The sequence below is a fragment of the Apteryx mantelli genome, chromosome 30 (assembly GCF_036417845.1).
Source record: "Apteryx mantelli isolate bAptMan1 chromosome 30, bAptMan1.hap1, whole genome shotgun sequence".
NCBI classification, from domain to species: Eukaryota; Metazoa; Chordata; class Aves; order Apterygiformes; family Apterygidae; genus Apteryx; species Apteryx mantelli.
In genome coordinates, this window is record NC_090007.1 from 4,441,684 (window position 1) to 4,457,252 (window position 15,569).

The 15,569-nt window shown below is 50.5% G+C and overlaps 2 protein-coding genes across 2 annotated transcripts; both read right to left on the bottom strand.

The window, feature by feature from the left end:
- Positions 1–1,031: 1,031 nt before the first annotated feature.
- Positions 1,032–11,084, bottom strand: LOC106498521 (uncharacterized). The gene is made up of 7 exons (XM_067313084.1): positions 11,024–11,084; positions 10,282–10,377; positions 8,116–8,255; positions 6,744–7,011; positions 3,146–3,327; positions 2,493–2,551; positions 1,032–1,308 (listed from the first exon to the last, which is right to left on the bottom strand). Exons 1-7 carry the CDS (start codon positions 11,082–11,084, stop codon positions 1,158–1,160), a joined length of 957 nt encoding a protein of 318 aa, XP_067169185.1. The 3' UTR covers positions 1,032–1,157.
- Positions 11,085–12,329: 1,245 nt separating this feature from the next.
- POLE4 (DNA polymerase epsilon 4, accessory subunit) lies at positions 12,330–15,274 on the bottom strand. The gene is made up of 4 exons (XM_067313085.1): positions 15,044–15,274; positions 13,464–13,548; positions 13,133–13,174; positions 12,330–12,781 (listed from the first exon to the last, which is right to left on the bottom strand). Exons 1-4 carry the CDS (start codon positions 15,272–15,274, stop codon positions 12,768–12,770), a joined length of 372 nt encoding a protein of 123 aa, XP_067169186.1. The 3' UTR covers positions 12,330–12,767.
- Between the last annotated feature and the right edge of the window lie 295 nt (positions 15,275–15,569).

Genomic DNA, 15,569 nt, shown 5'->3' on the forward strand with positions numbered 1-15,569 from the left:
TGGGTTGATAAAGGTAGATGCATTGATACGGTACGTGCGGACTCTTCACATTTGGCATTTGTTTTAATGTCCCGTGACTTAACAGAAAAATTACTGTTGTACATTAAAAACCAGCACAGCAGATAAAAGGAGCAGGATTAGATCTGTTAGATCTTAGACTGACCCGTGAATAGGGAAATCTCTGTGAACGGGGCCCTCAGATACTGGCTCTCCCCAGCAGCTTGGGAAGGAAACGGGGAGCCGCAAGAGCGGAGCAGGCACCATCCATCTCTAGCCGCAGCCCCAGCCAGGCCACTTGCCCACCTCTGCTCCGGGCTCAGACCAGGCGGAAACGGAGTCGTGCTGCCCGGCCAGGCAGGTCTGGATCCCCACTGCCGCAGGGCAGAGACACTTCCAGGCTAATACGATTAGGAGAAAAGCTGCAGGCTGCTCGGCCAGTTGGCATCTATAATTTATTCTAACCTGATGTTTGGAGGGTGAAAGGGCTGTTAATTATCCAGAATACACAGGGAGGCAATTGCAGGCAATGCGGCACAGGCTTGAGTTAATCGAAAGAGGAAACTATTCAAATCCTTTGGATCTTTTCCTTCCTCTTCCCTGGGCACATTCCTGATTGCCAGCCAGAGCTGTGCGTCCCGCAGGATAATGCTGGTCAACCCGGGCTCAGACGCACTGCAGAGGGGACACCTCCATCCCCACCTCTGCTCACAACATGTTCCCCTGCCTTCTCCTGGACCGCACCCTCCCCCTTTCCTTCTTTTCTCCCTGTTTCAGGTTTTGTAAATGGGAGCAGCTTGCGGGAGCAGCCCTCCGGCCCCTAACGCCCTCCGGCCCGTGCCAGACAGCCACATCCTCTCTCCGCGGCGCCGCACTCGGGCTCATCCCGGGATGCCTGCGCAGGTCGATGGGCCAGGGAGCCGAACAGCGGCGCCCCAAGGAGCTGCGAATTGCCCATGATGCTTATTTTAAAAGCTGCCAAATATTCTGTAGGCAGTTGATTTATACGAGCACTGTTTTAAAGTATCTTTTATTCATAAAATAGCCTTCTCTCATTTACATATAGTACAGACAGTCTGGCAGGGGTCTTGCAGGACACCGGGCACGGCAGTGCACGAGCCCGGCTACACTTACGCCCCGATGCCCGGTCCCCAGAGCCGCTAGCCCCTGCACTTGCACTGCCGGATGGCAAGGATGGTGCGAACGCGGTCTCTGCGGCTCCTGAACGTGTGCACGTCGTAGCGGCGAGGGGCGCAGCGGCCGGAGGTAGCTTCTCCCCGAACCAGACATTTCTCTCCACCTTGTGACTCCCTGCAGTTAGAGACAAAGGCAGTAACTCCCCGGGGAAGGGTGGCGCAGCCCCCGGCCCTCCCAGCACCCCGGGGTCCCCCACCGACGGGGCAGCTCCTGCCTGCTCCCCGAGCTCACGTGCCTTCACAGGCCGCAGTCTGGGGTCCTGCTCGTTTCAGGTGACAAATGTGGATCAAAAAGCCCCTGCCCTCAGCTGTTGGTACCCTGTTAAGCCAATGGACACTGCACTGAGGACAAGGCAGTAGGAACAGTACCAAAATACTGCTTTTTATCACCCGGAAAAAGGGCAGATGCCCTGGGCAAGGGAGGCAGGAGAAGGGAGGCAGCTCTCTCCCAGGGGACATTCGACAAGGGAGTTTTTATTCCTTACTCCCAGCATAACTCAGCAAACCATTTCCTCCCTCCTTGCCTACGGAGAACAGGGCTTCTTTATTTCCCCGCGGTGAGATTTGCCTCCCTCTGCGTTTACCGCGTTCCCGGCACCGAACACGCCGCACGTGCCGAGTATGTCTGCGGGCAACACAAAGCGCCGCTCTCCTGGCCTGCAACAACTGCCCGCCCCAAACCCGGACCAGGCTGCCCGAAAGCATCCCGCTCCTCCTCAGCCCCCTCCGGCCGCCCCGCAGGCAGCTCCGGCCCCTGCCCCTCCGCAGCCCCCGGGAAAGGCTGTGGGGCAGAGCGGGTAGTGGCAACGGCACATCCCAGACCGCAGAGAAGGCCGCTATCAGGACCACATTCCCATCCGTGTCTGGGGAGGATGGGGGCGAACTTGGGGGATCACCGCTCTATAACCAGCTGCCAGCGTAAGTCAGCATCATCGCGGGCAGGTTATTTATCCCTCGGAGCGATGGAGCAGATGCTGCTCCCCTTCATCCCTGACCTCGCAGCCAGTCTCTACACGTCTAGAAATGTCCAAGAGGGTGAGCTCCGAGCGCTGCTCAAAACCTGTTTCTGCGTTACCCTCCCGAATCCTGCCCGGGAACCACGGAGACGTTACTCAACACAAATGGAAACGGCAAAGGCTCCCAGAGGCAGCTCAGACCTGACCGTGAATGTGTGCGGACATGTCCAGGAACAAGACGTGCCGGGAAAACTCTCCTGCAGCATCGGAGACCCTGCATAGCCGTAGGGCTTTCGCTGAAGTTACTGGGGGGACAGGCCGAAATCCTGCCAGCTGTGCTTACCTAAGCAAGCAGGGATCCCCTGCGGAGCAGCTGCCCAAGCACCTTCCCACATCAATTTCCTGCAAAGATTTGCAAAACAAAGGCATGAAAATCCCCTGCAGCACCACGCTGGGGACACCCCAGGAGACCAGCTGCGCTCCACCTGCATCCTCGGGCTCAATACACAGCCAGACCGCAGCGGCGTGGGCACCCGGGCATCGGTCTTGTAGTATAAGGGAGGCAAATTTGTAGGGAGAAGTATTTGGGGGGTGTACCAGGGCTTTTTGAGCCACAGGCACCTGTGCACAAAACCTGTCTTGAAGTAGGGAGTAGTTTCTGTTGAAATGAAATGCTACTATTGGAGCATAAGACATATTTTAAGTAAATACCTGTTTCCTTAATTATTTCGAAAATAAATTCTCGCTGCAAAGAAATGGCAGTTTGTTACTTTATGGCACTGGCGTGTAAACAAATTGGTGGCAGTAAAATACATTTTCTCCGGTAGAATAATTTACATGTGTGATTTTTACAATAGTTTGTGGCCAGGGTGTGCTTAGCTCTACTGGGTGAAGTTGCTTGTATCAGAGCATCCGCTGGACCATTTAAATCCAGCATGCTGATGCAGCGATCCAGCTGAGCCTGCGGGAGGGAAGGCCGAGCTGTAGGAGACCAACCTTGAGCCGTTCCTCTCTGTGTCCCGCAGAGTTGTGAACAATTTCGTAATAATATTCCACCTGGGAAACGCGATAGCATTTTTCCTTCATTTCACAGTTCTCCAGAGTCCGAACCACCTCTCTGCCACTTGGGTTTTTGACCAGAGCAGTGTTAAACTTCGTGGGCAGGCAGGAAAGTCCATCTGAAAGGAAATGAGAAGGAAATTTAATTCGGAGCTGCATCTGAGGCCATTGCAGCTGCAGCCTCTTCCCCACGGGTCCGACGCGCGGAGCAGACACGGCTCAGGCGCCAGCGCCCGATGCCTGGTGTGGAAGGTGCTGGCTTTCTGCGTGAGGTTCCTCGGTTAACAGTTTGGGGCTCATTTCTTTTGCCAGCTCAGGGCCTCAGCCATAGATTTTGTTCCTCCCTCTCAGTTTCAGACCACGGGGCAAAGTGAGGTTATTCCGGATGAAAACACTGAATACCAGCAGAAACATCTGATCCCTCACAAGTCGCCTCTCTAGGGAGACGGTATGAAGCATCACGCACTATCTTTGAGAAAGAAGGTCTTTGAACATAAAATGTTCATGGGGGAGCTTTTTCCAGAGATGTGCTCTCACACCAGGGAGCTGGGGAACATTATTTGCCATTTAACCGTTCAGCCTTTCTCTCTGGAGTTGCTCAGGGTGCCGTCGCACACAAGGCGATCGACCCCCCCCAGCTGCCAGCTCTGCCGTCCCCAGCACAAGCCAGCTCCCTGTTGGTGGCTCTAGCCCGCCCAACCTCCGAGCAGCTCACACGGCCAAGGAGCCGCCACGGCGCGCGGCCAGAGAGCTGAGTCGATGCAGCAGCACCCCGCGGTCCCAAGGGGCAGGCCGGCCCCCCTGTCCCCTGGCCATGGGTTCCCAACGCCCTCCTTGCGCTGGCTCTGCTCCTCCGATTCAGAGGGCTGAGTCACACGCGAATGAGCAGAAGACCATCCACTTTCCTTACTGGGTTATTTCTGTGCCGTCCTAATGGGCTGGACTGGAAATGGACAGCAGAGATTTAGACAAGAGGGTCCAGAAAGGGAATCAGAGCATCAGCACACATCAGCCACGCTGGTCACCAAAGCAAGGTGCTTTCTGTACGCCCAATATCTAGTGTGAAGTTTGGGTGAAGCTGCTCCAAGAAGCTGCAGGTCACCAGCTCTCTTTGAGACACCTGTGTTTTAAATTCCTCCTAATCCTAGCGAAGTAAATAGCTGCATGTCAGCCCATCTCCTGCTGATGCCCACCCCAAGACAGTCAGACTCCATCCACACTCCATCCACACTCCTTTACGATACGTGATGGGGAGCAAACGTCCACCCATCCTGCATGTGAAATTTCTGGCTGCTCCACAACCTGCCTGGTTGCCGATGCTTCCAGCTGCAATCAACCCCTGCGGATACCCCTTAGTGCAAGACAGCTTTTTACCACCGTCTCCCATTTGCCTTGCCTCTGCCCGATCCTTTCCTCCCACTGCCCTCCTCCCAGCGTAGCCCAAGATGTGATTTGCCTTATTTGCAACGAGGGTGACTGCTGGCTCATATTCACCCTGGTGTCCACCGTGCCCCTGGTCTTTTCAGGGATGCCAGTTGCTTCCCAATTATATGAAATGAAAAAGCCCATCTTTCCCCCAAAGTATCTGCAGCCGGCCTCAGGAGAAGGCGCCAGATCCACTGTGGCTGGACCCGGCTTGACTTTAAAGGGGAATATCCAGAAGGAAAGTGTGGAGACCTGCCCTAGGGCAGAGGCAAAGCTGGGAGTGAGTCCGCATTTCCCAGCCCTGGGCCATTATCACTGAATGAGCCATCTTCCATTAACCACTCTGGAGATAACAGCCATCAACCTGCACCTTCCAGTCACACATCTGGGAAGTAAATGTCTCCACTGATTCTCCCACTCCGGGAAAAAACCACTTCACACTGCCTAATTTTCCTTCCCCTTTGCAGTGTCTTGCTGCAGGTTTACACATGCTGTACGGTTGCAGGAGCACAGAGTCCCTGTGTACAGATCTCTCCTAAAGCTCTCAGATGATCATACACCCACCCAAAAGCAAAGCCCCTCTAGTTCCTATCCTCTAGGCCACCCATCTGGCCTTCCCAGCCCACCTAAGCTCAGGCCCCACTGCTGCTTTCCTAGTCCCCATGAGGACGGCAGGGCTCTGCCCCTCTCTAGTGGCTGTTGCACAGTCATGTCACAAGAAGAGCTGCCCGAAAGCTTTTCAGTAGGATGGTTTCAGATGCAGAAATGCCAATAAAATAACATCAACAAGTTTAAAGAGAACTAACTGATTTTAGCAAGCAATTGTGGAAAATCACTTCAGTAAGACTTTTCATTTTGACAAAGACAGATCAGTTTGTCTTCACTGACTTGACTCTCAGGTTATTTTATATGTGGGATAACTCACAAGACAACACAATATTAAGTCAAAATGAACTATTTCAACTTTATCCCAGTGGAAGGTTTTGATCTGTCTGGAACCATCCAGTTTGGAGTTTCCACTTCCAAGAGATTTTTGAAACATCAATGTAGTTCACTGATGCTGAGATGAAAGGACACTTCAGAAGGTCAGAAATAAAACCCCGTTTCTTAGTTATCACTAGTTAAGGATCTCTGCTGCTCCCAGCTACAAGGAAGGATTATTTAGGGCCAGCAACAGCTTATGTTTTTAATCACAAAACTCCCAATTTTAAGCCTCGATATCAGTCCAGACACTGAGCATTCTACATTGCATTCTTCTAAATTCAATGCAATATTCACCATAAAACATAACAGGCAGGAACCTATCTGGATCATCCTGCTGTGGATTTATCCCTTGGTCCCAACCCTACTTCAGTCTATTTTCAGTGCATTTTTTTACAATTAGGTTATTTTTCTGGCTGGGACAGTTCCATGATCCAATTTGCCACAGAGCCTTGCAAACAGCTGTGTGGGCGCAATGGCATGACTAGGAAAGGATGGGAAGGAACAGGGCCAGGGCCGTATAAGTGGGGAAGCGGTTTGGCAATTTAAGCAGCCCTGTCACCAAGAACCTAAGGACGTGCTCTCAGGTGCAGCGGGAACACCATGTAAGCAGAGGTGTGCCTTTGCTGTGAAGGCCAACTGCTTGCCAGAAGTATTACCAGAAGTGTGGCCAGAAGGCCAACGGAAGGACATACTCAGACCTTGACACAGCCTGGAGCACCCTGATTCAGCTGGCCTTGCTTTGAGTAGGAGGGTTGGAGCGGAGGCTCCCAAAGGTCCCTCCCAACCTGGATTGTTTCGTGATTCTATGATCTCCAGGTAAAAGGTAGTTCCTTATAATGAGGTGGTTTTAATTCCATCCTCAAACCACGCACAGAGGCAAAGAATTACTACTTCACCTGCAGACCTGCGCTATAAGGGCCCAGCAACAGAGAGGAAATGAAAACCAAAGTCCCGACAGTATGAGCTACGGTCTCGTTCCCTTGTAAGTCAAATAGGCTTTGAGTAGCAGACTGGAGCGTTGTTAGATCTTGCTCTGAGCTCTCATGCTGCAGAAAAGGTGCTGAGCACGCAGAAGGGCTCTTCCCCATATTTCTCGGGGAAGGGGAGCCCTCCTTCGCTCTCATACCTGCACTGTAGGCTGGGTCGGAGCACTTTCCCACGTCAACCGTCACCTCCCAGGGAGAGTCTGGAAAGAAGGTCTTCAGAGCCGGGAGACGGAGACATTCCTCGGGGCATGTGCTACACTGACAGCCTTCAATCACCTCCACCTCCCGGACCCCTTCGAAGAGCAGGAGCTGCTCCACGTGCACGCGGGTGGGCTCACAACAGGAACCTGGTGAGCAGGAACGCTCAGCTCCAGCCCACAGGGGTGAATCAGGACGTCTGACCTGCAGCTGCACAGAAGAGGGCAAGCGGCTTATTCACTTGTAAAGCACAGTCATGGAGAACCACTTTCAGCATCAGATCCCTTATAAAGACCTCTTCTGACCTGGAACTGACTCAGCTTTTACTCCTCTCTCCCTGCATGGCAGCACTGTGTTGCTGTAGTGCTGCCTTTGATATTTATAACAAACTCATTTACTTCCAGAAACCCTGCTACCATCAGCCAAACTGTAAAGGCTAAAGCAGTCCTACATTCATCCTGTTCTCTAGGTCCAGCATAAAAAGTGATGACAGCCCTGGGGAATGAACGTGGACCTGCCAGCCTGGAAGATGTTGCACCTGTAGTGCCAAAATGGTGACAACAGCAGTATTTTCACAGTTACAGACCCCCAGGTAAACACACAGGTGTAGCATCCCGCAAAGCTTGTTCCCATTCCCTCTCCAGGTTTAGAAATCCTGGCGCTAGACAGGACAGAGATGGGACATTAGACATCCTCAACTCTCCTGGTACAAGGAGAGCATCACAGTCTGGGCATAGCTGTGTCCCTGAATGCACAGGTTCCTTCTAGTCACTTCTAGGAGTGACACATGGAACATGATAAGGGAATGACACGAGCACTTCAAAGGCCAGGTATTGCTACGCATCATGAAATAAACTGATTGGGCCAGTTTTGTTCACCCAGGCAGGGAAGGGCCTCTGGCCGCTCTGAAAATAAGACACCAGCTCTCCTATAGAGCAGATGTGACCGTGTCAGCCTCACTGCTTGGGTAGGGGAGGCCACAAATACACTTGGACGCTGCTTCGAGCATGCAGGCAGGTACTGTAATACACCTTCTCAGCACCCAGCTCAGCTCTGGCGCTCTCTCTGCCATGAGGTCTCGAATACCGCTGGATAGTTTCTTTTTGTCTGACTTCTACACCCCACTGCTTGTAAGCTGAGGCAGGACAAGATGCTCAGTGACTGGTTTACTCCACTGCAGAAGCAAATGAGCTGAAAGCGTGCAGGTGGTATTTTAAAACGTATATGAAATCAGAGGCCCAGCCACCAGTGTGTGACCTTCACCCAGACCCAACTGCTCCTGCTGTGGGGATGACACAAACACACATTTCTCACCTTCTTAGTTTTAAGAAAATCCAGCATGGAGGAGTGTCTGGAGAGCCCCAGGAGGCCGGGATGGTGGGAGCTGATCCGCTGGGACAGACAGTTGGAGCTGCACTTTCCAACATCCACGCTTACAGGACTGCCAGAGACATCTGTGAAACACAAGATGGACAAACTCATAATCGCCACAGACCTGGAAAAGGATTATTACTTACAGTTTGCATGATGCTGGGGAGGCCCAGGCTCGAGCCAAGGCTTTGTCTTGAAAAGCATGACACAAACACTAAACAAAAAGACACTGTTCACCCTCAGGAAGTCTGGCTGGGAAAGGGATTCCTTCAGCGTGACCACCACACGTGGAAACCATGCAGAGGAGGCCTTTTACAAATGCCATATGTGCATTTATTCTGGTTGTAGATCAGAAGGAAAACATTTCATAACAGACTGGTAAGAGCACTACACTATAAAAACAATGCAATTCAAAATTAATAATTAGGAGATGGTAGGTTATACGTCCTTTAATGAGAGCACAAAGGACGGGGTGAGAACAGACTAATACATTGATTAGCAAAGAGAATATGTCAATGTTCTGCTGTTGCTGAATTGCAGATCTTGAAGGTACTGAACGACACATAACTAAGACACTGGAGTGCCTGGGCACCCAGTGGATTCCGGGAAGCAAGAATATCCCAACTCTTGTTGCCTAGAGCCTGAGGAACCAGTTCACAGAGCTGATCGGGCTGAAAACAAATCTGGCCCTAAAAATCCTAATTTCACAGCTCAATCGGCTCCCTGTACCTGCTGTATTGCCACAGCAGCACTAGTGCCAGAAGAAAGGAAGGTAGGATTGTGCAGCCAGAGATGCATGTGGGAACAGGGGAGCACAGCAGACAGGACTTAGATCACTTTACTTTGCTGTATTTTGAGTCTGTGAAATTCCAGTGAGTATTTGCTAATAGCTGTTTCTTCTGGAAATATTTCTAAAATGGGTTATTTTTCCCAATAATGTTGTCCATACTCTAAGGGCTGGCTGACATAAATCCTCATTTCATCATATTTTAAGGCCAGTTTTCTTCCCCGTGAGTGACTACTGAGCAGTTCAATAGCACTTTAATTCATTTGCTTTAACCTGCTGGAGTTGCAAACATGGTGTATTCTGCAAAAGTTTCATTTTGCACTGATTTAAACACTGATCTTCACAGAATCAGTGCAAGACAGCCACCATCTCCGTGCTGCACTGCAGCAGAAAATAAGTATAGACATTTTAAACTCGCATTTGGACAAAAACTGCTGCTAGTTGCCTCATGATTTCTTTGAGCAGGGAAGCGAGCGAGCAGTAAACTAGGCAGGAATTTGCAGCATATCAGCCATTCCCCAGTGATTCTTGTGGATGCTTTTCACCCACAGCCAGGCCACAGACAGGTGGTCACTTTGCAAAGGACCCGGCCAGCTGAAGACATCATTAACCCCTGCTCTTCCACCCCCACAGCAATACAGGAAGGACTGTGTGAGCAACCCTGATCCACAAAATGGTGCTTCAGGCTACACCCTCAGAGTCCCTTCCACCAGCATTTCTGCAGGGCCAGAAGAAATCAGGGGAGAGGAAACATCTTCAGCTGGCTCTACCTGCAGTGGCTCAAAAGTGCAAAAAGGCTGCAACAGTGAAGGTTTTATTCTTCCTGTTATTCTTGAAGGCCACAGCGATTTCCTTGATGAACAACTGGAGATATTTCCTATTTTCTCTTCACAGTAAACTAAGGATGTCCTGTCCTCTAACTGACACTCCTTCCAAGATTAATCCTGAGAACCAAAAGCCCATAATACTCCTGAACTTACGCAGTACCAAAAGGATCTGAACGCAGAATGCAGCCACATTTCCTGATGTAGAATTCAACCACACGCAACACACTGCTACAGAAAATGAAGCCTGTTTCACGCAGATGAACAGACCTATTGACCAGGCTACTGGCTGGTTCCTATTTTACAAAATTGTTCTTAACGTTGGATTATTGGGGTGAGGAGACCCCAGCATATCTAGGGAAATTCTGTCCTTAATCTCCCAAGGGAAAAGAGACTAGGATAATTTCAACATAATGAAACATCTGAAGGATGATGGGTGGATCCCGAGTGAGAAAGTTTAAAGGATTCAGGTTTCTTGCAGGCAAAGGGAGAACTCACCATGCCCGACATGGAGGAAATAGCTCTGTCTCCCGCAGCAGCTCCTCTCTGCAAACAGGTTCTTTTGCTCGCTCTCTCTGCTGATGGCTCCGGCACCTGCAGTCACAAACCACCAAGCTCAGCGTTACCCCAGTTATAAGTCATCGACTTTCCTGCCTTAGCTGGGAGGAGGCACTGAGCTCCATGCACAAGACTCCAGACACCTGCTGTCTTGAACAAATGGCTTCAGTGTAAGACAGAGATTTAGAGCAGTTATAAAGGACATGACCCATTTGACCTTTAAGATCTGGCCGGTTAGGCTAAATATCCTGCCTGATTAATTACCCTAAGAAAAGACTGTGTTTAGCTGTGTTCTTTCCTAGGACATCAGTCCCCTGGTCTCTTCTACGTACATGTTACTGCAATGCAAGCTAGGATATAAGGAGCAAGCTATTTCACATGAAACTCAAGCATCAGCTACAGCACAAAGCAGCTCGCAGGCTATAAATCCCCATCAAGATTAGTGCACAGTGGTTTCCTCAGAGACAAACCCTAAATCATTTGCTGAGTGCGCACAATCCCGCTGCTGCTCAGACAGCAGCAGATAGTAGGAGAGATGCAATGTTCTTGTACAGAAACCATCAGAGATGAACAAAGCGCGCACACAGCCTTGCAACTGCTCGCACATCCATACAAAAAAGCCTCTCCTACAAAAAAGCCCAAGGCAGAGCCACGAGATGACGAGAAGAAAAAAGGAACTTACTGGCAGAGACAGGACCATGCAAGAGCCACGCGAGGAACACTACGGCTAGCGGGTCCTGCATAGCTGCACCCTGGGAAACACGTAAACACCGAAAGGTCTCCAGTGTCCCAGATACTTATACCAGGCCCTCCCTCAGCAGGCGAGAAGGTGAACAGCTCGGAGACAAATGGGTATGTATATTGCCAGCAAATGTTCCCAGATTGTGATCTGAACAAACACCTAGGCCGGCTCAGCAGCGATGGCATCTCATCCACAACATGTCTACACCGATCAGGCTTTGAACAAAGTTCAAAGCATTTCTTGAGAGCGACTGGTTTTGCCCACAGCCTGGGGTAGCTCCACTGGGGGTCTTTGTTCTTACCACCACTTTCAAACTAATTGAGTTTGCGGTAACTCGGAGTCACTTTTAAGTCCCCTCATTTGAAAGGAACGTGCATCCTTCAACCTCACTCGTCGCATTCAATGGCCTTTTTAATCAAGAGATAACCCTCCTTTGTCCCTGCCCGACATCAGAATTTAGACCAAAACTGGCTCTTTGATAACAGACTGCAACACGGTAAGACTCACAGCCACATTAGCAATGACAACACATTCCCCATCAAAAACAACCGCAAGGCGAGGCCTGAGACTCCATTTTTACCTCTCTTCAGTGCTGCTGAACCCTGGAGCCAAGAGGACGCATCTTCCTTTCTAGCTTGTTAAACACACGTAGGGAAGTGCCAGTCTGCTGAGTCCTGGAATCAGGAGAGGCATAGACAGCGCCTGTGTGCCATAAGGGATTCTCTTTTGCACACATACCACTCTCTAGGGCAGCAATATATTCTGAATGCTTGCTGTATGTATGACTTAATTACAGAAGTTATGATCTCTGCACCTAGTTGGCCAAGTGCAAGTCATAGGGACTAGATCCAATTCCCAGGGAAATTTTTTTCCTAGATTTAGGAATGACAGAGAGCAGGAGAACAGTGGTGGCAGCATAATGCATCTGACACTGATCCAGCATTCAAAATAGGGTATTGATTGCATTTTTGGCTACAAGAGCTGTCATGCTACTACTTGCAGATGCAGTGATCACAGAAATTTATGGAAGCTGCACACTCCTAGGGACAGGAACCGAGTCTTCTTGGAGCTCACACAGTTCCTGGAGGAGAGCTAGGCTTCACAGAGACAGATGCCTTGAGGAAATGATTAGCAAAAGTAAAACGCCTTTAGAAGGCATCCTTTCCAAAGTACGACCTCATTTGCCACAGTGCATACAGGAGCACCATCCCCTTCACCCCCGCAACACAGAGGAGAAATCAGCACAGCTATTCAACAAAAAATTTAATTGTGTTTGGCTAAGAAACAAACACATACAAAGAAAAAATACATTTTCATTAAAAAAAAGCATGTCCGGACATCTGAGCCCCCAGTCTGCTCCCCACAGAAGGCTTCGTATTGCTGCAGAGTACCTGGAGAGAGGTAGGTACAGTTACTCTGAGCAACTGCTGCGTGACATGATGAAAGCTGGGGAGCACTTTTCACCATGACTACAGGGCACAGTTAAATGACATACAAAATACTTATGAAAAAATATGTATTTTAAATAATGAACTTACAACAACTTAAACTTTATACAAAACATTATGGTTGCCATTTCAGTGTCTCAATCCTAGGAACTATTTTCAAACTCTCATCCCTCTGTTTTCCACCCTGCGTCCGTCTCTGCCATCTCTTTCTCCAGAGGGCTCCTTCTCTGACCAGCTCAGTCCAAAGTACCTAATAATGCAAAAAGTAGTCTCGGGAATCAGGCAGATAACAGAAATCCAGGTGCATGAACAACTGCAACTTGTTTACAAGCTGCCAAAGGAATATGCAATGACTTATAAAAGTTTAAACAATCACAAAAGAGTAAGAACAAATCTAGCTAGAAAGTTGTACACACCTCAGGTTTCACTTGATTTTTAAGCATTTCACCTCTCAGAGAGAGGAGAGGGACACAACCAGTTACACCATTAATTATTAAAGAAGTGTAAGATAGGGTTCTGCAAATGATTAAGCTCTTCCTCTCCCAAGAAGGAGATGATTACACAAAATATTGAAACCAAATTAAACCAAGCAGAAACTCACCTTCCAAAAAGGCAAATTCATCAATAGCTTCAATGGCATTATCTGCAAAGCAAAGTGATAATAATTAACATAGATAAACCTACATCCATATTTGCATCTGCTACAAATATCAGTATTTGAATTTAAATTACATTACAGTGACCAATTTCAAAGAGGTTTATTTGTTCTGAAGGTAGTATGTGAAATTATTAGCATAATATCTGGTAGAAGAGAACCTTTTCTCTCTCATCTTTGGAAAAAGGAGAAGCACCTATGATTGCTTCACCACAGGGGGACAGATCCTTCATCTTAACAACACCTTGACAAGGAGAGCGAAAAAATGGTCTTATACCCAGGTCTTTCCTCTGCAGAGTTTTCCTCTTTCCTTGCTGAGCATATACGTAAGCATCTTTGGCTATGGTTTCAACAAACAACTCCTGCAAAGCAAAAAGAAAGAGAGTTTCACACAGAATGCGAGAGGAAGCAGAGAACATTCTGCAGGCAACAAGGAAAAAGAAAGGTCCTAGAAGATTTTAGGAAGAAACCAGAATCTTCATCTTAAGATTTCCCCTTCCAATACATAGCTCTGAAAATAACAAGCGAAATTATTGAGCAATTATTGTTGGACAGTGATGCACATGAGAAGTAAGAAGGGAGGAGAGCAGGCTGAGCGTGTATTAGATAATTCGACAATTAGAGATGGTTCCTCTGAACGTGTCAGGGTGACCAGCTGCTCATCAGCTGTTCACAGGGCACTTTCTGAAGGAGGATGAAATGCGTCCTGCACTCGGTGGATAAAGCGGATTAAGCAACTGCCATTGTCCTCGCATGCCACCCAGCGGTATCTTGGCTGTAGGAAGTAAACGCCTAGCAGCAAGCCTAAAAGTTACTGCAGGAAGATATTGAAAGGGAGAGACAGGAGTTTGCACGTGGATGCTTTTGCATGATGCTCGCAGCGCGGAAGCCAGCTCCTAATAATCTCACCGCGAGCTCACAGCAAGAGACATCCAACGGATCAGACCTCACCTGTGTAGTGGGAGACACTTTCCAAAAAACAAAAAAAAAAAACCAAAATAATAATAATAAAACAACACCCCTCTCTGTACACACTGTTCTGACTTATGTTTCACAAACTCTAGGCCTGCACTCCAAGGTAAGCAGGAAATCCACACAAAACAGGCACAAAGCTTTCAGAGCGCTGACCCAACGAAGGCAGGAGGTTCCCCTGTTTCGCCCCGGCAAAGGCCCGGTGCTCTCCTGCCACAACACCAAGCCGAGCACATTACGAGAGCTCTGCAGAGGAGCAGCGGATTTCCGCAGCCAAGCCTGAATCACCAAGACGGCTGCAACCTCGGAGCGTTGCTGACCACACCAGGACAGGAGACTTCAGCAGGCTTCTTAACAAAGGGAGACGTATTTCCAGCATGGAGAGCAAGGCCCAGCCAGCCCTTCTTTAGCTTCTCCAGGTTTCTGTCAGCAGCATTTCTAAATTTGGGCTGAACAGGAACAAATTTGGTGCTCGCAGTCCCTGGAAAGTTTCCATGCAATCAACAGGCAACACAGAAAGGAGAGTTGCTAAAATCATATGTTCCAGGAGACCTTTGCAAGGGCTGTGAGCTACCACCATCTCCCACAGCAGTTTTGTCTATTTAATGGATGCCAGGACAAGCTATGGAAGTTACGAGAGAGCAGGGGGAACAAACCTCTCAAATCCTCAAAAAACACTAGAAGAAAAACCCACGTGAATGGGTCAACATCCTACAAATGCTGAAAGCGCCACCGAATGCCCGAGAAGCACATCTAAAGCTTCAAAAACGACCCGGGAGGAGGAGGGAGCCAGGCCGCCGCCCGGCCGGGTTTCGCTCGCCCCACAGCAGCGGCGCCCCCGCGGGGGAGGCGGCGGGAGCGGGGAGCGGCCGGGCAGAGCCTCACCGCGGCCCGCGCCAGGATGTAGACGGCCTCCTGGCTGGCCAGGCTCACGTCCGGGTCGGCCTTCACCAGCGCCTTCACCCGCGCCAGCGGCAGGCGGGCCAGGCGCAGCGGCCCCGGGCACAGCGACCCCGCGCCCGCCTCCTCCCCCGGCCCCACCGCCGCCGCCGGCTCCGCTGCTGTTGCTGCCGCCGCCGCCGCCGCCGCCGTCACGGCTCCCGCCGCCGCCGCCATCCCGCGCCGAGGCGGCCCGCGCCTGCGCAGCAGCGGCGCCGGGCGGAGCAGGGCCCTGGGCGGCGGGTGCTGATGGTCTGCCGGCGGCCCGGGGCCGCTCCCCGCCCCGCCGATGAGGCCCGGGGGCCTCCCCCCACCCTCCCGAGCGGCTCCCGGGAGCGGGGGCGCCCCGGCACCGCCCTGAGCCTCCCTGTCACCCCCGGGCACCACAGAAACGGCCCTTGAGCCTCCCCGTCACCCCCGGGTGCCACAAACCCGGCCCTGAGCCTCCCTGTCACCCCTGGGCACCACAAAC

What these genes read in the sequence shown, in the direction of transcription:
- LOC106498521 (XM_067313084.1), bottom strand. Translation starts at nt 11,084, where the DNA reads ATGCAGGACCCGCTAGCCGTAGTGTTCCTCGCGTGGCTCTTGCATGGT. An exon ending in TTTCCTCCATGTCGGGCATG is followed by an intron (nt 8,256 to 10,281) that starts GTGAGTTCTCCC and finishes TGTGTTTCACAG; the next exon opens with ATGTCTCTGGCAGTCCTGTA. An exon ending in ATTTTCTTAAAACTAAGAAG is followed by an intron (nt 7,012 to 8,115) that starts GTGAGAAATGTG and finishes TCTTCTGTGCAG; the next exon opens with CTGCAGGTCAGACGTCCTGA.
- POLE4 (XM_067313085.1), bottom strand. Translation starts at nt 15,274, where the DNA reads ATGGCGGCGGCGGCGGGAGCCGTGACGGCGGCGGCGGCGGCGGCGGCA. An exon ending in ACATCCTGGCGCGGGCCGCG is followed by an intron (nt 13,549 to 15,043) that starts GTGAGGCTCTGC and finishes TTTGCTTTGCAG; the next exon opens with GAGTTGTTTGTTGAAACCAT. An exon ending in TCTGCAGAGGAAAGACCTGG is followed by an intron (nt 13,175 to 13,463) that starts GTATAAGACCAT and finishes TTTGCTTTGCAG; the next exon opens with ATAATGCCATTGAAGCTATT.